Below are 20,682 nucleotides of genomic sequence, written 5' to 3'. Positions count from 1 at the left end.
ATTTATTCTTTATTCTAGCGCTTTGTTGACACACATTTAGATGGAAAAAACAGCTTGAGAGAGCAAAAGCAGAGCGACAGTAAGCTGAAATCGGTTCTGTTCTGTGGTGTTTGGGAGAGAGCTTAGTTAGCAGGCCAGTGAGGCCTGGTTGTAAGCTAACTTTTCTGGGGGATTTCCTGGCTGTGATGCTCCTTTTCTTATGGACCACAAGAACTATGTTCACAAAGCCCCACACATGCCCAGAGTTTTACAATAGACATGGTATAAAATGAATGGCTACTACTAGATACCAGTAATAGTAACATTAATGACACTAGTGATGGTTAGTGGCACAATCATATAAGAGAAGACAAACATAAATAAATAAACAAACGAATAAATAAAGGAAGAGTTTCTACCCTCGTGTCAGTTACTAACCTCTCAGTATTTGACCAGGACACTATTATTTTAATATTGGCCTTAATCATCCTGGCTGTTATACAGTCCAGAAGAGTAATGTCCTAAAAATAAGCCAAACAAGATGTGCAGGAACAGGTTTTTTTTTTTTTTTTTTTTTTGGCTGCTGTTCGGCCGGCAAAAAAAAAAGGAGTTTTTGATGAGTAGCAATTCTGTGGACTCATAAAATAAAAGGAAAGTCTAGGGATCTTGTGTACAGGTTTTTTTTTTTCACCCATTAGAGACAGTATTTTAATCATAGGACCGAAAGACATTTTACGATAGGACGCACCCAAAATATGTGCATATGTGTGCCAACTACTGTTGAGTTACATAAATGGGTACCACTTTAGAATAAGACTACCCTTTAATAAGCAGCAACAACGCATAAATAAAAAGGGAAACGGCACCAGTAACGGTAAACATGCATTCATCTGTGCTGTGAACGCTCAGATGTTGGTTACTGATCTTACTTTGTCCTTTTCACCAGTCAGCATCGAATCTCCTCAGCTCTATTTCATATTCACGTTCATCAAATATGACGTAACGTTTTATTAATGTGTTCTAACAGTTTATTCATGCTTTAAGGTGTTTGAGCCAATATACAACTTTAATACAATTAATAAATTATTTTTAAACCATTCAGAGACTCTTTCTAACAAAGTGTGTGCTGAGCAGTGTATAAATATAATTCGTCTTCACTTTTGGTAATTAAAAACTTTTCTGTGCTTCGGTTCATCTGTAAGCTTTAATGTAATGTAATGTCTCTATTTATAGGCATGCAGTGAGATCACACATTGTGAAGTTGTGTGTTCACCTATTTGCATTCCATTCAGCTATTTCTGCACTCCCTTGTGCTTTTAATGTTAGGAGACGTGCACTGACCTGCATAAATCTCAGCGGTACCCAGGTCAGCAGTGAGGTAATGCCTCAACTCAAGGAGAATGTTGCCCATTCTGCGTTTCTGTACTCATACTTTTCTTGCTTACTTCCTGAGCTCAAATCTGGGCCAAGCCTCACTCCTACCTTACTCTGCCATGCCTTTCATTAAGCCACTCGGGCGAGGGTTGAGGCGGTCCGTCTGAAGACAAGATAGAAAGATGCACCACTGAGGCAACTGTGGTGCATTTTCTGAGCGAGAGCCACGAGATATGGCCTTGTGGAATTTTCTCTCTGGCCCGGTTTGTTTTCTCTTTTGGCCTGCCTGCTTTTTCAGAACAGTGGAAGTGATTCAAGCATGAAAGGGGTTTTGAAGCCATATAAAAAGACATGGCACCCCCCTCATGGCAGTAGTTAAGGGCTGGTGTTGTAGCAAGCGGAAACCACGAGTGAGGGCATTTTCTTCTTTCTTTCTTTTTTTTTAAAGCTTATGCGGTTGACCACAACTTCTTTGAAAGCGACTTGTTGTTACTCGTTGCATAAAAAACAGAAATGCTTACCGCAGACAAACATAGTGGAGTAAAACGAGGCTGTAGAGGTGTTATAATAAACTCTTACTAAGCCGTTACTCGCGAGTTTGTTTTTCTGCTCGCTGTGACTCGTCTTGCCAGCCTTTAATTTCTCAGCCTTTCTTTAGCCTCTACGTTTTCATATATTCTGTTATTTGGTTTGATCAGTAGGTTTCAGTGATCCATAAACATATTGGGTCATGCCCCTTTGACCCCTCCGTTCACACTCCCTCCCCAGTCCACCACAGTGGAGCAAGGCCTGGTATCAACTTGTAGTTCCCACAAAATCTTGTTTTGGTATGAAGCTTTTGAAAGTGTGCAAAGCCAAGAGATTCAGAGTGAGAAAGGAGTGATTAATCTAGAGTATACGCCCTACAACCACCCGCCCGCCCGCCCACCCAATCCTTCCCTCTCTTTTCCTTCCTCTCACTTTTCCCATCGGTCTGGTTTTAAGTGGTACCAAGGCAGGGTGGACAAAAGCAAGGCCAGAGAAGTCACACGGATCAGAGCCGGAGGAAGGTAATTACACCAGGCTCAAATCTGCGGCTGTGTGCCTGGTATTCCTCATGCCTCAGTGCTTTCCTTCAGCTGAGCAATTTTTTTCTTTCCGCTGTGTTTATAGTTAGACTGAAGCTGGCCAGGTCCGCTGTCTGGACTCATCTACAGTGTCGATGTCGAGGGCTCCCGTGTTGTGGCAAGGTCTGTCCCACAGCGTTCACACAGCTGATTAGGTTTGGAGTTGCCGAACGTCCCTTTATATCAAGCAAAGTCTCGTCAGCCCGGTCTAGCCTGTGGTCTTTCCACCCAGCAGGTTACCTCTGTGCTTCAGCCTGCTTACTATGAAAAGTTCTAATTGGGCAGAAGAGCTCACGCAGTTAAAGGGAGAGCGATAGGGACAACTCTGAGAGCTCTCGGTGCCCTTGTGTATACGGAAATAATGTGGCAGCTTTTATGGAAAAGCTTTAAACTTGAATTTAAGATCTTAACTCTAAGGATCTATTGCTTCGTACAAAATACAGTTCTTTGGTTTTTCTCTTAACCATGTAAACTACATATTACTTTAATAGTAGAAATGGAATAATTGATGCAAAGCCTTATAACTGAACAATAAGTGTAGATTGAATCCACACACTGCGCTGCGCACTCGTAGACAGTGTCTCTCTGGACAGTAATTGAAGCCAAAAAGCTCCTGAAATGAGCAGGAATTAAATTACATTGTGGGATGCAGAATTAAAGCTGTCATAAGTTTTAATTTACAGAATTTTAATTAAGCCAAGTTTGTATGCTCCTGTGGAAAGGGGAGGATTAACAGGGGCAGAATGAGCAAGGAGGGGTAGCCCTTTGTTTGATTCCCTTGAAATAAAGATGTTCAGCACTCTTCTGAAAGAAGAATTTCAGAAGAGTTTCACAAATGTGTTGTTGAGTTGTTGAGATGTGAACCGTTGGACAGAGTGGTTAGATGTGCTAAATGGTTTATTGAAGAGAAACCTCCAACTCTGATTTCTTACCATGATCTCTTACTATACAAATCAGGCATCACAACGCAAATATAGCTGTTTTATTTGCTACTTAACACAACCAGTGAACATGCGTGTCTTCTGAGTTTTTACATGCAGGATAATATGTGGTAATGTATTTGCGTTAGAACTTTGTGTGAGGTATCTTCCAGACATTAAATCCTTCAGATGGCCTGTTCCTGTGATCACTGCTGCAAAAAATTCTTGCAAAAAAGTTTCTCTACAATACAGCATTTCATATCCCGTCACCCCGAGTGGCTTTGTTTACATGTTGTCGATTAGGTCATGCATACATTTTGGAAAATTGGTGTAATTTCCTGGTAGTCATGGTTTCCTTTTCTTTTTCATGTACTTTTCTACATAGGCAGCATTTTAATAAGAGTGACAAGAACACAAGACAATGCTAAAAACGATTTCTTTGATCTGTTTGTTATCTTAAGAGCAATTCATTCACTCTTTCCCCCTCCTTTAAAGCAGACTCCTAGCAGGCTGATAGGCTGGCTCCACTCGGCTGAGCCTGAGACACCCAGCCTTGATAGGGCTGCCCCAGGGCATGGCTGGAGATTTCAGCCTTCAATCAACTTTGCATGTTCCGGTGCCTCAGTTGTGTGGGAAATTGCCTGGTCCTTGAAACCTCAGCCATACGTCCATCAGCACTACCTTTCTGGCTGCTAATGGGGATAAATGTAGCCCCTCTGTAGTGCACAGGTGTGTGTTGCAGGCTGGGTGAGAGGCTTTTTGGGTTGAATCTGCCTGAGGAATTTGCCTGGCTGAGACCCTGTTTAGATTACAGTGTCCTTAGTGTGAGTTATTTGAAAATGGAGGCCAGTCTAGCAGAGAGAAGGGCTGTTGTGGTTTGGTGATAGTGAAGGGTGATGACCTTAAACATAAACATATTATAGCTGGGATTTCTCTTCATGCTCCATAGGCGTGATAACTGAGATAATGTATAGAGCTGAACACTTTTAAAGTGTGAGCCATCACTCTCGAGTCTGAAAGCCACCACAGAGGAGAGAGAGAAGTGGTCTCTGTTCATTGATTGGATGTAGGTCTTGGCCATTTCAAGGTATTATAGACTAATGGAATTCATTCCACTGCCTTCCTCATCCCATACCTCAAATATTCTCCTTGTTGGAAATGGTGCTCACACTTTGGCAGCCGTCATTATGATCTGGTCACTTCTGAGGTTTATTTTTTCTGGTATTTATTGGGGAGAGTTCTTTTGTGTAGAGTATCTGAACATTGTAAGACGGGATGGGATACGGCTGTGAGAGAATGGGTTTGTGTGGCCATAATGTGTTGCCGTGGCCCCAAATGTACTCCTGTGCTCTGCAGAATCCATTAGCCTGTAAATGAGTGCATAGGATGTTTTTGTGGTAAAATGCAGTTCACTTGGGCACAGAGCTGCCAGAAGCCGTATTTTATGGATATGGAGGAGGAAGAGCTTCGTGTGCTCGTTTCGCTTTTCATATTTTCTCCTCACTCCCACTTTTGGTCAGTACTGATGAGCTCTCTTGTGTGTTTCTGTAGGTTTGGATGCTGAGCTGTACTATGTGAGGGATGATGTGGTGAACAATTACGCGCTCTCTTTCATTCTGCCAGTACCCAGCGAGACTGACCGACTGAACTTCACCTGGCACTCCAAAGGCAAGGTGGGTAATTAAAATAAAAAAAGAGAGTTTTTAAAAACTAAACCAAAACTGTCCTTTACAACATGAACTGAAATGGAATATTACTTTAAAGAAAGTTTGTAATTGTATTTACAGTGCAGGATATTAACTTTTATCTCTTCAGCTGTTTGGCTACTTTTTCTTTAAGGGAGAGCGAGCAGCCTTGCCAAGCGCCTTCAACTGTGACTCTATTTTAGCTAAAACAGCAGACCTCATTTGAACGAACCTACGGTCCAGTTTGGGATTATTGTTTCCTAACTAAAGCAGATGTGTACCTGCTGCCAGCGATTGTAAAAAGGAATGAAGCTATTCTAAAATGAAATGACCACACCATAGTTATAAGAGTACAGCGCTGTGATGTGCTCCCTGCATGGCGTACGAACGAAACTAACTGCTTTGCAATTTAAAGTAATTAAAAAGTAGACAACTAACTTTTTTTCTTCTCCAGAGAATAAAAGCTGTGAAGTGAAAACTGCTAACGCCTTCTAAAACTCATGAAACTAAACTGAAATTAAAAAGTAATGAACATGTCAAAACTATAATAACCCTGGTCGTAGTAGAGATGATGGTGTTTTTATAAGACATTCTACTAAACTGGTTCAGAGTCGGAGCTGAAAACACTTCAGATTTTTAACTGTCTTGAGCTCTCTTATACGTCAATTAGGCTTATTTATTGAGACCTTGCACATTCCATTCCATCACTACCACAGACCACACATTTGGTATTTTTGGTGCTGACCGTTTCAACTCATTTTGAGCATCGCTCAAGTGCCAGTACTTGACTAGTAAACAGTTTTGGACAATCTTACACATTTAAATCACTATTTTCGTTCAAACACAGAAATGTTTATGGCAGAAAATATGTGCTTTTGATAGAGGCATTTAAGGTGACCCACTGATTTTCAGACTTTGGGATGCAGTTATTTCAAAACCATGGGATCTAACTGCTCACCATGTGGCTACGAGGGACAGGGATGCAGTCTTACTTCCTGATCTAAAATGTAGGGGCTCGGCCTCTGGATTAAAACTTTTTTTTTATAGTTGAATAAAAACACGGGACAGCATTTTGTTTTTAAAGTGAACTCACAAATGTGAATCTTTTTAAACTTAATTTTAACAGACATTTGAGAAGAAATCTTTTTAAAAACAATATTGGATAGAGATGACCCTATAATAGAGGATTTTGAATGTATTTAACATATTACTGTCTCGGTTAATGCCTTGAGTTTAAATGGATAACATAAATATATACATGCATTTAAATAAATATACAATATATCTCCAAATGATTTTTACTATAATGAAACTAAAATTGAAATGAACTAATTTTACACTACACTTTAAAGCTCTAGTATTTTTGGGAAGCTATTTAACAGTGTAAATACACATGGAAAACAAACTGAACTGGTTAAGAAGGTAAGAAATTCCATAGGGACTTGATGGTATGCATGTACTATATCCCTGAGCTGTGTGACCTTCCACAGTGCAGAGATAATGACATTTGATGGGCAGTAAGTTGTGGAAGTATGCCTGACAGCCTGAAGAGCTGATATGGTTTATGCCCACTTTTTCCTTTATATTCATGCATTTGAAAGGTACGAATTAAAGGAGTCTCGCAAGTAATGGGAGTAGAATTGAAGGGAACAGCAACATTTCTCAGTGAGACCAAGATGTGACTAACATTAGTGGCTGTGTTTACATGCCAAGATTTTTGCCAGTCTGATTGAATACATTCTTATTACAGATTCAGACTGAGCTGCACCATAAAGGGTCATTCAACCAGTATACATTCACATATACACACATAAACATACATGCACACACACACACACACACACACACACAAAAACAAGGAATTTTATAATACAGTGGAAAACACGTGACACTGATTAAAAAGGAAATAAATACATTTTTTTTTCAAAAGGAAATTTCAAAAATGTGAAATCTATCGAGTCCATGTTTTCTACATATGAACCTAGACAGGTTGCCAGGTCTTATAGAGCTTATGATCACAACCAGTCACAGGGTAACAGTTTTTTTTTTTTTTTTTTTAAACTCACGTAATGCATTAAATCCCCAATCCAGTATTTAAAGGTGGGTGGGACCTCATCCGTCCATTTGAGTAGAATAAGCCGCCTGGCTAAGAGTGACAAAGCAATCACTCTTTTGGCAGAGTTGTCTGTGAGACTCCTGTAAAGTCACTCCGAATATTGCCGAAATGGGAGATGGCATCAGTGATCTCTTAAAGACACTTGAGAGAAACGCCAATATTGACTGCCAGAATATAATTAATGTTGGACAGAGAGAGAGTGGCTGATTCTGTTTACAGCTGACAAGTCAGAGCGAAGTAGCGCAGTGTTGTTAAAACCTTCGGTCTTTACTGCTTGCAGTTCGGCCTTCACACCATCAAATTCGGCCGCAAAAGAGGAGCTCTGACCTGAGAAGTGTGGAAAGAATCTCGGCTTCATGTCCGCCGTGTCGGATTGCTCAGCTGACGGCGGCAAGTCGCTCGGCCTGTTAGCAGTGCTCTTCCCCGTGTAGGTGTATTAACGCGAATTCTTGGCCACGTACGTGTCAGTATCAAAAGAGACGAATGAAAAATTAGCAATATATCTTACACGGTTTGCTGAGTCAAAGGTGCTGAATATGAATACATTTTATATATATATATAAATATATATCTCATTGAATTTTTAGCAGAGCACGCCAAACACAACCTACTTACCAGCTCACTAGCGCCCCCCAGACTGAACTGTTTATATGCTCACTCTATTCAACAATCTGATGGAAAATCTGCGTTTACATGCGCACTACAAGTAATCTGATGCAAAATGATGCACATGCGTGTAGTTCAGTCCGAGTTTTCAGTTGGCGCACTTACGTTTTTAATCACTTTAAAATGATGTCAGACTCAGAAAAATGTACCTCGCATGTCCTTATTAAAGAAGGCCGAGAGGAAGACGTCGTGTTCTGAGACGCATAAGCTGGAAGCCCGTCCCACCGCCATCGTTTAAAGCTCAGAGTGTAAACTTCGTCTCCGCTGCAGACCAGTTTCATTTGCTGTTTGTCAGATACAGAGACAGAAGTCCAGAGATCTTTGCTTACCTAGACAGCAGTAGCGATGCAGGAAGTTCAAGATGTAAACCTCTTTTTAGCTGTTTATTCATGGAATACTTGGTTTGTTTCCTGGATACATTGATTTCTGCAAGTTCATGATCCGTCACCAAATGTAGTCAGAGTTCAAGTTCTAGTCATGTGGGCTAGCATAAATCCCATTTGGGATCAGTGGCTTCATAACCTGTACAGATTGGTTGAACCAGTTAGCTACTCTGATATCTCTGTTACAAAGGATTCCTTCATTTTTCTCAAGTTGGCTGTCACTCAGCAGTCAAAACACGGGCTGAACAGCCAAATATGTAATCGTGATTATTTTTTTCTGAGCAAAATTGTAACTGATTTAAACCATTATTTTCTAAAAATTAAGGACGTTATTTTGCCCAAGAAAATCTAAGTGATTTGTTTCTGAAACATTGAAAGCAGTATGCCAGCCTGCCAGGTTGTGGTCATGCGTAGTGCTGCCCAATCCTGGTCCTGATAATCTACCACCCTGCAGAGTCTAGCTCCATGCTTAATCTAACACAGTTGATCCAGGTAATGAAGGCCTTTAGGGGGGGACTGACTGTTAAAGACAGATGTGTTGTATTTGAACTCTCCAGGTTCATAAATCTCTTGGAAGACATCTTAAAAGTTGTTAAGACAGTATTATTGACGGTGTTTTCAGTCTTTCAACCCCAGTCACAACCAGAGCCAAGCCAGTTAACATGCATTTGGCTATTTTTTTGTGTGTGTGTGTAGGCACTGATTATCATTAACTATCGTTTACTACTTTGTTTTACACGTTGTTATTTAGTTGTCTGTTAGTTGTTGTCACTTTGTTCACTGTCCCTGTTCTTCATTTCTAGGAATTATAATTGTGTTTTCAGCAGTTCATTACCAGTACGATTCTATTACAATACCTGTTTTTTCTTCAGCACCTGGCCTGACAGCTCTGTGTTCATTTTTGCCCCTTGGTTTTCATATTGAATAGGTGACACTCACCCTTAACATGAAGCCTCGTCTTAAAAATCCACAATCTAGATGTTCATTCTAAAGGGTTAAGCAAATTCTAGACTTGCACTCATGTATTTTTATAATGACTGTTTGTGTATCCTCTCAACCTGATCCTGTTTCCCTTCCTCACTCTCAATTTCATATGCAGGTGGAGTACAGGTTGGGCTTCCAGGTGGAGAACCCTGCAGTCATGGACTATCCACAGAGCAACATCTCAGCCCAGGGAGAGGTCCCTCGCATCCGCTCAGGTGAGACAGACGCAAAAATACATACACACCTGCTCTCGTGTTGCAGTCACTGCAGAAGCCTTTTCTTAATATTTCTGGAGTAGGTCTATCTCCGGTTCCAGAGGGCAAGAGCACTGCAGAGATTAACGTTCTGTCATTTAAAGGGGACCATTTAGCTTGGTTAAATTGCGGAGGTGTGAAGGGATCATTCCAAGTGTTTTGATGTGAAATTGTGCTTCATAGAGAAACTTAGCAACTCTTTCTTTACAGTGGTGATGGTGGAAACCGGGGGTCGCCAGGGACTGATCTTTTGAGACCTCTGGCCACAAAGGTCTTTATATCTATGTATCAGGTGACATTTGAAACTGTGCTGTGATGCAGCTCTTAGAAACATGACATTGCTTTGGACTTCTGGTTCTTATTGCCACCGCTGTGAACAATTCTGAGAATTTTACACCAGAACACTCTGAATGACTTTGTTTACATCTACATGATTTAATTATGCAGAAATGTAAAGTATTTGGTGGAATTCCCCTTTAACACTCCAAATTTGACAGTTTATAGATGAAACACACCGATCTCTGCAGAGCTGTGGTCATTACGGTGATATTAATGCCATTCGTGATTTTATAGGGTGTGGTCCACGTGTATTTGTGTGTTTGTATTGAAATCTGTGGTGGGAGAGAAAAGGTTGGATTGATGCATCCTTTTTTGCATATTTGTCTCCGATATTTGAGAGAGTATTCGTATCTCTTTGTACAGTAACATTCACTGCTCCAACACCACTGTACCTGTTTTGCATACCCAGTTTTCAGTGTGAATCTCATCTGCTCTGGGAAAGTGGATGGAGAGGCCATTCTGACAGTGCAGCTGAATCTGACTATCCATGCCAACAACTTCACAGTGCTCAACTTCAAACGCAGGAAAATGTGCTATAGAAGTAAGACTACTTCAGTTTGTGATCATTGTAACAGCTTGTGTTTTCTGTCATACAGATTCTTTGTGTGTGTATGTGTGTGTGCTCGTGCATGCACACTCCCCCGATATGTTCTTTATTATCTCCATTATCCAAACCCATCTCCACGCTTTCCCTCTCCCTCTGTAATGAGAGCTGTGAGTATTGTGCAGTTGGCACAGCTTGCTCCCTGAGGCAGTCTGAAACTGACACACTGAAGATAATTACACAGTCTCCCTGTCATATGCTTCCCTAGAGGAAATGCCCAATAAATTTATGCTTGGCTTATTTAAAGCACATGAGCTAAATTGGCTGCTTGGGAAGAAAAGGTGTTTGTACATTTCCTTACTTCCTTTCCCTCGTGGTAAAATAGGGCTTGTGGGTGTTTTTTTTTAATTAATTTATTTATTTATTTATTTATTTATTATTATTTATATTTCATCCCCCCACCCTGATAGTGTCTTTTTTGCTGGAAAGACTCTTGTCCCAGTTAAACAGCTGTATTTCTCCTCAGCAAAATTGTAGTTGGTGCTCACAGCTTGGTTCTGTTGCTTAGTTTCGTTTTTCTTTTCTAAGCCTTGCTGTTCGGCAAGGTTCATGTTCTTGCTTGTCTGCATTGTTGTTGTGTCCTATCTCTTAATCTTTGACTACTGCTCAGAGAAACTTACCACTTTTGCCTGAATTTGCCTTTTAATGCTTTATTTTTAACCAGGAATTGAGCAGCCAGACCCTCCCAAAATCCCTCCGTTCCCCAACAGGACCAGGCCAGATTGTGAGTGTTGTCCATTTTCTGAGTTTACAAAGCCGAGCATGTATTTTGTGTAAGGAGCGAGTGACTTTTTTTTGGGGGAAAAAAATGATTTAATTGGGGAGAGGTGGGGGCTGTTTTGCCATTTCCAAACCTTCATCAGACTGCAGATGGTCATAGTCCAGATAAATATCTAAACAGGTAACTCAAAATGCTTGCACAAATGTATGAAATTGTCACAAGGAGTGCAGGGCTGCAAAACAGCAAGAAAAAAGTTGAGCTCCCAATACTGATGCCAGTACCTGAATGATGCTTTCTCTAATACCTTATATTTAAACAACAAGTGTGTGTGGCTTAATCTAAAAATGAGCATGAAGTGCTGGAAATGGGTGATTTTACCAACTATAACTAATGAAGAACTGCCCATTTTAACAACATGTAATGTAGACAACCAGTCGTCAGTCTAGATTTTGGAGTAAGCATACCTATTGGCTTATGGGTGTTAAGCCTGACTGCTTAAGTATTGAAATATGATATTCATTTGATATGAAGTCATTTGTTATTGAAGGCATTGAATTTCAGTATCCAGCCTTGTTTGAGCAAAACATCCAATGAAATGTAACAACACATACTACAACATACATTTGTCACATACATACCTTACCATCTTCAGTAGACATGGATTTTCTTAACGTGTCTTTCTCTCTCTGTCTCTTTGTCCCCTGTGCTTTGTTTTGCTCTCAGTAGACAGTGTGAACGCCCCTACAACATCAACCAGAGTGTTCTACATCAGCGTAGGGGTGTGTTGTGCCGTCATCTTCCTTGTGGCCATCATCCTCGCTGTGTTGCACCTGCACAGCATGAAGAGAGTGGAGGTGGATGACAGGTGTGTTTTGGTTTTTGGACTAGCCTTTTGGCACAGAGTTGTAGAGTTTGGCTGAAGGACTGAGGAACATCTTTCCTATTGGTTAAACATTGAATATGAAGGAAGAAGGAAGTCCATTCTCTTTGTGTGTCTGTTTGGTTTGCTAAAAGGGCAGTATAGGCACATGGTAGTCAAAGGCTAAGCAATATGATGACCGTCACATATTTCTGATTATTGTGCTAAATTGTCACAGTATGCTTTTCTGAGCATATCATGGATATCATCCATACTTAAAGAATACTGACCAATTTCAGTTTTAATTAGAAAAGAGAGCATAATTTGACTGGTTTAACTGTGTTTAGTACATTGCAGTATGTTGAACAATGAATAAAATTATAAAGTTCTTGTAGAATTTTTTTAAAAAATGTGGCATCACTTATTTTCTTTGTCCATTCCAACCTATCAGTTGTCAAAAAAATATCGTATCTTGAGAATTTCTTGAGGTATCATGGTTTTATTTTTTTGATATCGCTCAGCCCTGTGTTTTAATGTTGTTGACTGCATGCCAACCTGTTCAGATTGGCGTGCCAAGGTTCAGAAGGAGCGAGGCTGTTGCGGGGCTTTTGCACAGCATTAATGAGTTTAGTACACGCTGGATTTGCATAGCTCAGGTTTGTTGATTTGAGTCAACAAATGATTTTGTTTTCCTCCTTTGTTCATGACCCAAATAAGTTTTATTCTGCAGAACATTGTCTAATGCAATACTGGAGTACAATTGAGTTGTTCAGTGTCATGGAATTGAATTGATTAGATTAGGCTCATCTTATCGCTCTGCTTGGTTCTCATCCATAAGCCCCAGGACAGAGCAGCTTTTGAGTCCCCCACTGCTTTCACAATCATTCTTAGAACCAGGACACATTTGCACTTCACTCTTAATGGCAGTATTGTTGGCTCCAACCAACAAGGATGTAGGAAAAAAGGAGAATGAAGCACTTTGGTGTCTCTGATATTGAGTAAATGACATTAGTGCAAGATTGGATTCAGTGGCTTTCGGAAAGCAGGTTGAGACTCCGCTGACAGTCTTTTCTCATTCCTTAGGGGCCTCCATATTTAACCTCTGGAGCGCAAGGCTAACGGCTTTAATTAGGACAATTATACACCACTTTAGTTTTCTGAAGGGCTGGGGGTCACAGCTGGATAAAGTAGCTACTCAGGATCTGAGGACTGCAGAAAAATGCAATGAAGGAAAATTATGGAAACTTTTATAGCTTTAAAATTTCTTTTCTCGCAGGTCCCATCATGATCTCATGACAGTGTCTGGGGGAAAAACATGATACATTTTGGGAAACTATTATTAAGGCGCAAAACAAACCGAGCGTGAAGTTTCTAAACCAATCCAATGATTTGTGAAATAGGAGCTTAAAGATAGGGAGCTATGTGCACTCATCAGCATTGTCAGACAAACAAGCCTTTCATTGGATGTGGGCAAGTTAGCATGGCTCAGAAGTCCCCCAAAAACACATTAAGCATGAATGTGTGCCACATATTACATGCAAAAATGAACATTACCTCCCTGCTACAGACCCGTCCATTATCATACAATAGTTTGGCTGTTGAGCTTGTTTTGATTTTCCCTCAATCCAGTGCCAGACATTCTAACAAGCTGTCCCCAGACTTTTATGCAGCTACACTCATATCCCTTTCCTCTTTTTCAGTTTGAGTGACAGTGGGAGCTCTCAGGGTCTGTCCCAGCCCTCCACCCAGACCACACAGTACCTGAGGGCGGATACCCCCAACAACGCCACACCCGTCACTAGTAAGATCAATGCATGCACTCTGCAATTCACACATGCTATTCAAGATGCATTCATCCCATCAACATCACAGGACCATAATAATACCTTTCCCACCATCAGCAAGCAATGATTCATACAGTCCTCTTTCACCTGCTTTAGTCTCTTATTAACCTTTAGAAGTTGCAGTTAATGCCAGGGGTAACAGAGCCTGTTGTAATTCTATGTGAATTATTTCTCGTAACTCATTGAAACAAGTGGAGAAATTCTGTTGAAAGTGCAGGCTGTGAACTTGCAAATGATACTTTTTGTGTTTGGTAAAGAAGTTATTGTCTCTACTTGTTTGGTGGAAAGAAAAACAATCCTTTACACTTTATCCACACTTTTGTTTTACCCAGGAATTTTTTGTTGTTTCTTGAGATCAAAACATACAGCAAAGTCAAACATGCAAATTAAGAGTATAAATTGATTGAATGTAACTCTCTATGCCTCACTATGTATATATTACATTTTAATAGTATAACAAAACAAAAGTATTGACAGTGTTTCCAATGATTTAAGTCTCTAAGGGAGACAGTGTTATTAGAATTGTTCCAAGAATTACTCCTGGTATAGACTGAGTGCAGTAGTGTGCGACTGGCTTCTCAGCAGTTCCTTGCCCTGACCTTGTCTCTTCCCCTCAGGCTGTGCGGTATTTTTAATGGGACAGAGTCACACGTCTGTCTGCTAGTTTTGCCACCCTGCCTGCGCCTCGCATTCCTCCACCTAACAATATAATTGGTAGCGAATGATCAAATGAGCTAAACTGGAATCAGAAGGTTGCAATAAAAAAACATGCCTGGTGGCCTCTTCCACACCAGCGTCCTTGGGGCATCATGTCTCCCTTGCTGCGCGTGCATGTTTGTGCGTTTTAAAGCAAGGCTGCGGGCAGAGATATGCAACCCACATGTGGATATCGGGCTTTCTGAGGGTAAAAAGGGATGGATTGCTTCCAGTCTAGGCCTTTGTGATGATCTCGTTAGTGATTGAAAAAGTGTTGCATAAAAGGTAATGATCACAATGTTGAGAGAGACATCGGTGAGAGAATTATAGGGGACATCGGTGAGAGAACTATAGGGGACATCAGTGAGAGAACTATAGGGGACATCAGTGAGAGAACTATAGGGAATGTCGGTGAGAGAACTATAGGGGACATCGGTGAGAGAACTATAGGGGACATCAGTGAGAGAACTATAGGGGACATCAGTGAGAGAACTATAGGGGACGTCGGTGAGAGCACTATAGGGGACGTCGGTGAGAGCACTATAGGGGACGTCGGTGAGAGAACTATAGGGGACATCGTTGAGAGAACTATAGGGGACATCGGTGAGAGCACTATAGGGGACGTCGGTGAGAGAACTATAGGGGACGTCGGTGAGAGCACTATAGGGGACGTCGGTGAGAGCACTATAGGGGACGTCGGTGAGAGCACTATAGGGGACGTCGGTGAGAGCACTATAGGGGACGTCGGTGAGAGAACTATAGGGGACGTCGGTGAGAGAACTATAGGGGACGTCGGTGAGAGAACTATAGGGGACGTCGGTGAGAGAACTATAAGGGGACGTCGGTGAGAGAACTATAAGGGGACGTCGGTGAGAGAACTATAAGGGGACGTCGGCGAGAGAACTATAGGGGACGTCGGTGAGAGAACTATAGGGGACGTCGGCGAGAGAACTATAGGGGACATCGGTGAGAGCACTATAGGGGACATCGGTGAGAGCACTATAGGGGACGTCGGTGAGAGAACTATAGGGGACGTCGGTGAGAGAACTATAGGGGACGTCGGTGAGAGAACTATAGGGGACGTCGGTGAGAGCACTATAGGGGACATCGGTGAGAGAACTATAGGGGACATCGGTGAGAGAACTATAGGGGACTAATTTACCATTAAAAATGCTAAATTGGTGTTTTTGTTCTTTTAAGATTGTGCCCAAATAGTAGAGAGGTGGCCGGCTTTTCCACTTGTTTACGTTATGTTAAGTTTAGCTTGAGTGCATGGAACTGGAAATAAATGGCGATCAGAGTTTTTATTGTTGTGAAATTTTCATTAGTTTTTATTTTTATTTAGTTTTGCATTTGAGCTTTTGATTTTAGCAGTTTCGTTTTGTTTTAAACGCACATTAATAGTTTCAGTTGTGTATTTATTTTCTGAGAAGTACTAGTTTGTTTTAATTCTTTAGTGTTATGAGGAGAGCTGTGATCGTTCACTTTTACTACTAAAACATTGGGTTATTATGGGCCTTCAGAAGTCATTAGGCTACAGTAGGTTAGCAAAGAAATATAGTTTTTTTTTTTTCTGTACAGCTGAGGGGTCCCAGTGGTTAAAATGCATCTTTTTCCAAAGGCATCTATGAACTCTAGAGTTACTCTGCTATAACGACGGAAAACCTTTTTTTGTCATTATGTAAAGGATGTGGGCCTGGCTTTGAAAATCACTTTCGGTCTGAAGCCGTTGGCACACAAGTCACCGGGAATCTGCACCAGAAGCAGGTCACAAAGCTCATATTAGAAAATATCGTGCTAATTGTTTTTACATATCACCCAGGCCTAATCCAATTCTGTAACAAATCTCAAGATCTAGTCTGTCACATTGTGTGGTTCTGATGTTCACCGTGCATTTGGAGCAGTAGAGCGTTGAGTAGTTGGAGCATAATGGCCTCCTCACCAATGCTCATCCAAAGTGATGTGCTTGAATTAAAAAGTCTGATGTTAAGTTTAATGTTTTTCTGAAGAAATTGGCCAGAGCTTCAGTGACTATCAGTATCTTAAAAGAAAATGTGGTATCATGGCCTCTCTAGCTGTGAGTAGTACCATGCACGAGTGAAAAGGAGCACGCTGTGCCCGCCCCCGCCTCCTCCCCAGAGGCTTCGCGGTCTAAAACTTCAAAAGCATCGTGTAACTTTTTTTGGATGCTTGTCTCATTTAACATGTCTAATTTTTTCATGATTTTTATTTATTTATTTATTTATTTAATTTTAACAAAGAATGTTGCATATTTTTAGTGACAGAGAAATAACACTTCCTGTTATTTGTAAAAAGAAGAGAGGCAAGAAAGCTTCATTTAACTAAACCCTCTTTACCTGCTTAGAAGTTACCGAAAATGGACAGAACCAACAGGAAGTGTCATTTTAGCTCTGTGGGGCGCAAAATTGGCCTGATTGGGCTAAAATTAGAGTTTATATTTGTAAGTGGCAAAGTGAAAAAGCAGTTGATATGCTTACTGATTTCTTCAGCGTGGAGTCTTTGAAGGATCACTTTGAATGTCGAAGGTTCATTTTAGAGAAGATACAACATACAAGAAACTACTGTCCACTTGTGATGGGAATTTTGTTACTTTTTTAGCCCTCTTTTTGCAGGAACGCATGTACATCGATGGAGACTGATGTTTTAGATGAGTCATGAGCAGTGCTCACTGCAGTATTAGCCTTTTCTAATCTCAATGTTTGCATTTTTATCAAATTGATGCCACCTAGTGGCCTTAGGTGTTTAGTGCAGGACCACCTCATTGAGTTGCATTTGTCTGTTTCTCCTCCCTGTCCCTTTTTCCCCCTCCCAGCGGCTTTTGCTCTTATGTGTTGTTAGTATAGACTCCATCCACCTGCCATAATTACCCATCCTTTATCTACCTCTCTCTCCCTCTGTTCCTCTGTCCCTTTCCTTCCCTGTTCCCTTCTTCCCTCCCTCCATCCCTCCATCAGACGTTCATGCTGGCTCTGCTCCCATGCTGCCGCTCTCAGCCGCCTCCTTCCCCCACCCTGGCGTCCCCTCCCAAGAAAGCAAAAGTAAGTCCTGCTCTGCTCCTGTAAGGAATGAGAGAGCAAAGATGATCGCACAATCAGTCTCTGACACACCTCATACTAACACTCTTGTTCCTGTTGTTCTAACCTAGTTGTCCACACACACACACACACCTGCATACAGTACATGCTAATCATGCTTGCAAAAGTATGTTACAACTTATTACTGTTTTTAATGATTTTACTAAACTGTTAAGTCTGAGACCTGCAGTTTAAATGGGTTTGCCCAGATCCATAATATTAAGAATCCTTAAGTACCTCCTTTCAGTATGTTTAGCGTAGTCAGTTGTATTAGTACTAAACCATTATTAGTGCATAATAGTTTAAGGGCTTTACCCTATAAACTACAAGCTTAGTATTGATTATTAATATTAAGACTTATTATTCACTAACTACTGTACAACATATGCATGATGTAGTTATGAGGAATATGAATGAGGAAGTTAAACGCAGAAACGTATACAAATGCTTGAAGTTTAAATGGTTGAAAAGCAGCTCTGTGGGTGTAACTAGCCTATCGTTCATAAGTAAAAGAAGACTAGCCAGAAAGGAACAGTGTCTAATTAAACTCAATCCTGTATATCTTGTGGATCTGTACTTCCCTCATATTCAATCTTCAGTTGGAAAAACTGAAGATTGAGTATGAGGGAATTACAGATCCACAGCATATACAGGTACAAGAGTTCAGAATTTCTCTTATGTCTTCTTATATCCTGACCTGATTGACGATATAGGCTTATAAAGCTGTATATTGAATGATCTGAAAAGATCTGTCCAGTCATTAAATGAATAGATACCAATTTCAAAAATGTTTCAGTTAGTATTATCACAATTCTGAAAATTTCAATATCGATATGATGCTTTGAAAATGAACTATACTGCCAAACATATTCGCTTGTCTGCCTTCACACGCATATGAACTTGGGTGACATCTCATTCTTAATCCATAAGGTTTAATATGATGTCGGCCCACCCTTTGCAGCTATAACAGCTCTTCTGGGAAGGTTTTCCACAAGGTTTAGGACTGTGTTTATGGGAATTTTTGAAAATACTTCCAGAAACGCATTTGAGGTCAGACACTGATGTTGGATGAGAAGGCCTGGCTCACAGTCTTTGCTATGATTCATCCCGAAGGTGTTGTGTCGGGTTGAGGTCAGGACTCTGTGCAGGCCAGTCAAGTTCTTCCACACCAAACTCGCTCATCCATGTCTTTATGGACCTGCTTTGTGCACTGGTGTGCAGTCATGTTGGAACAGGAAGGGGCCGTCCCCAAACTGTTCCCATAAAGGAGCATGAATTTGTTCAAAATCTCTTGGTGCTGAAGCATTGAGTTCCTTTTACTGGAACTAAGGGGCCGAGCCCAACTCCTGAAAAACAACCCTACACCATAATCCCCCCTCCACCAAACTTTACACTTGGCACAATGCAGTCAGACAAGTACCGTTCTCCTTGCAACTGTCAAACCCAGACTCATCCATCCAATTGCCAAACAAAGAAGCGTGATTAGTCACTCCAGAGTCTACACGTCTCCACTGCTCTCGAGTCCAGTGATGGTGCTTTACACCACTGTATTTGACGCTTTGCAATGCAATTAGTGATGTAAGCCTTGGATGGAGCTGCTTGTCCATGGAAACCCATTCCATGAAGCTCTCTATGCTGTTCTTGAGCTGATCTGAAGGCCACATGAAGTTTGGAGCAATTGGCTCTTCAGAAAGTTGGCGACCTCTGCACCTAAGCTTCTCATTTTATGTGACCTACCACATCGTGGCCGAGTTACTGTCGTTCCCAGTCGGTTTCGCTTTGTTATAATACCACTGACGGTTGACTGTGGAATATTTAGCAGCAAGGAAATTTCATGAGTGGACTTGTTGCACAGGTGACATCCTATCACTGTACCACCACCGGAATTCACGCTGGAGTTCCTGAGAGCGACCCATTCTTTCACAACATTTTCACTGATGACTGTAGAGGCAGTCTGCATGCCTAGGTGCTTTTCATACACATGTGGCCATGGAAGTGTTTGGAACAGCTGAATTCAATGATTTGGATGGGTGAGTGAATACCTTTGGCAATGTAGTGCTTATTGATGCTCAGTACAATTTCTGGTACCAAAGGCAGAAAATTGAGGATCTTTGTTTAAATCGCAGTGCAAATGAGAGACAAACAGATATACAGCTTTTGTGTTAATAATCAAATTCTTTATTTTTAACGAACACCAGGATCATTCAGCTGTCAACACATATAAATGCTGAGGCCATAATTGGATGCTTTAAGATAACTTGAAGTTAGCTTAGCTGTTTTTAGCCCTTATGGCTCTTGGCTCAAGAATAGGATAAACATTTATCAGGAGGATAATTTGATGAGTCACCTTGTTAAACGTTTCAGTCTTTCGTCTTTTTTCCTGTTTTCTGATAAAGACATTTAGACTGTCAAACTACCATACCTGTAGTCTTAATACGGGGCTGAAGTTGTTTTTCTGTTTGCCAGCTCCTTGTTTGAATTTTATTGTTCTACCTTAAATGGTGTACCGGTTGTTGTTGCTGTAGAACCTGAGGAACGAGAGATTGTAACTACTGCATCATTTAAAGTGGAATGGGAGAATATCAACAAGATACTGGCGAATAAAATGTTGATATCTGGTTGACTTTTAATGTTGGAAATGTAATTGACTTTTATATGATGATAGAAAATGAGTTTTAAACAGAGCCAGACTAAACCTCTAGTCATGAACATTACTCCATGTCTCTTACACACTCTTTATGAATGTAACGAACATTTGTTTGTGTACTACACTGGTGCTACAGATTATACTGCCGTTTTTGTTTGCATAAATGCTGCAGGGTTGAATGCACGTATGTATAAATCAGAATTTAACCGTAGCAAGTTATTAAGCATGTTTTGAGTTTCACCACTTGGAGGAGCCCTCAGGCTTCAGAGTTTGAACAGAGGCTTAATAGTGAGGAGGAAGCAGTGTGTGCAGTAGAGCTGCAAGTCTTGAGAAGCAGGGCTGGACAGATGTAAAAATTTGCACTGACCATTTAGGCCGCCAAGCTGATTAATCTTGGGGCCAGAATTTAC

The 20,682-nt window shown here is 40.9% G+C and overlaps 1 protein-coding gene across 3 annotated transcripts in view; it reads left to right on the top strand.

The window, feature by feature from the left end:
- Positions 1-20,682, top strand: part of ryk (receptor like tyrosine kinase) — a 59,315-nt gene that overhangs the window by 18,214 nt on the left and 20,419 nt on the right. Inside the window, exons 2-8 of one of the 3 annotated variants that reach the window (XM_017698002.2) lie at positions 4,931-5,052; positions 9,329-9,428; positions 10,216-10,347; positions 11,075-11,134; positions 11,858-11,996; positions 13,691-13,791; positions 17,506-17,589. In XM_017698002.2, the coding sequence (XP_017553491.1) occupies positions 4,931-5,052; positions 9,329-9,428; positions 10,216-10,347; positions 11,075-11,134; positions 11,858-11,996; positions 13,691-13,791; positions 17,506-17,589 (738 nt within the window). Of the gene's footprint in view, positions 1-4,930; positions 5,053-9,328; positions 9,429-10,215; positions 10,348-11,074; positions 11,135-11,854; positions 11,997-13,690; positions 13,792-17,505; positions 17,590-20,682 lie in introns of all 3 variants that reach the window. The other 2 variants (XM_017698001.2, XM_017698003.2) reach the window with 2 other exon arrangements.

Source organism: Pygocentrus nattereri, chromosome 26 (assembly GCF_015220715.1).
Source record: "Pygocentrus nattereri isolate fPygNat1 chromosome 26, fPygNat1.pri, whole genome shotgun sequence".
NCBI classification, from domain to species: domain Eukaryota; kingdom Metazoa; phylum Chordata; class Actinopteri; order Characiformes; family Serrasalmidae; genus Pygocentrus; species Pygocentrus nattereri.
The sequence above is the reverse complement of the archived record's forward strand: the minus strand, read 5'-3'. Positions and strand labels throughout refer to the sequence as shown.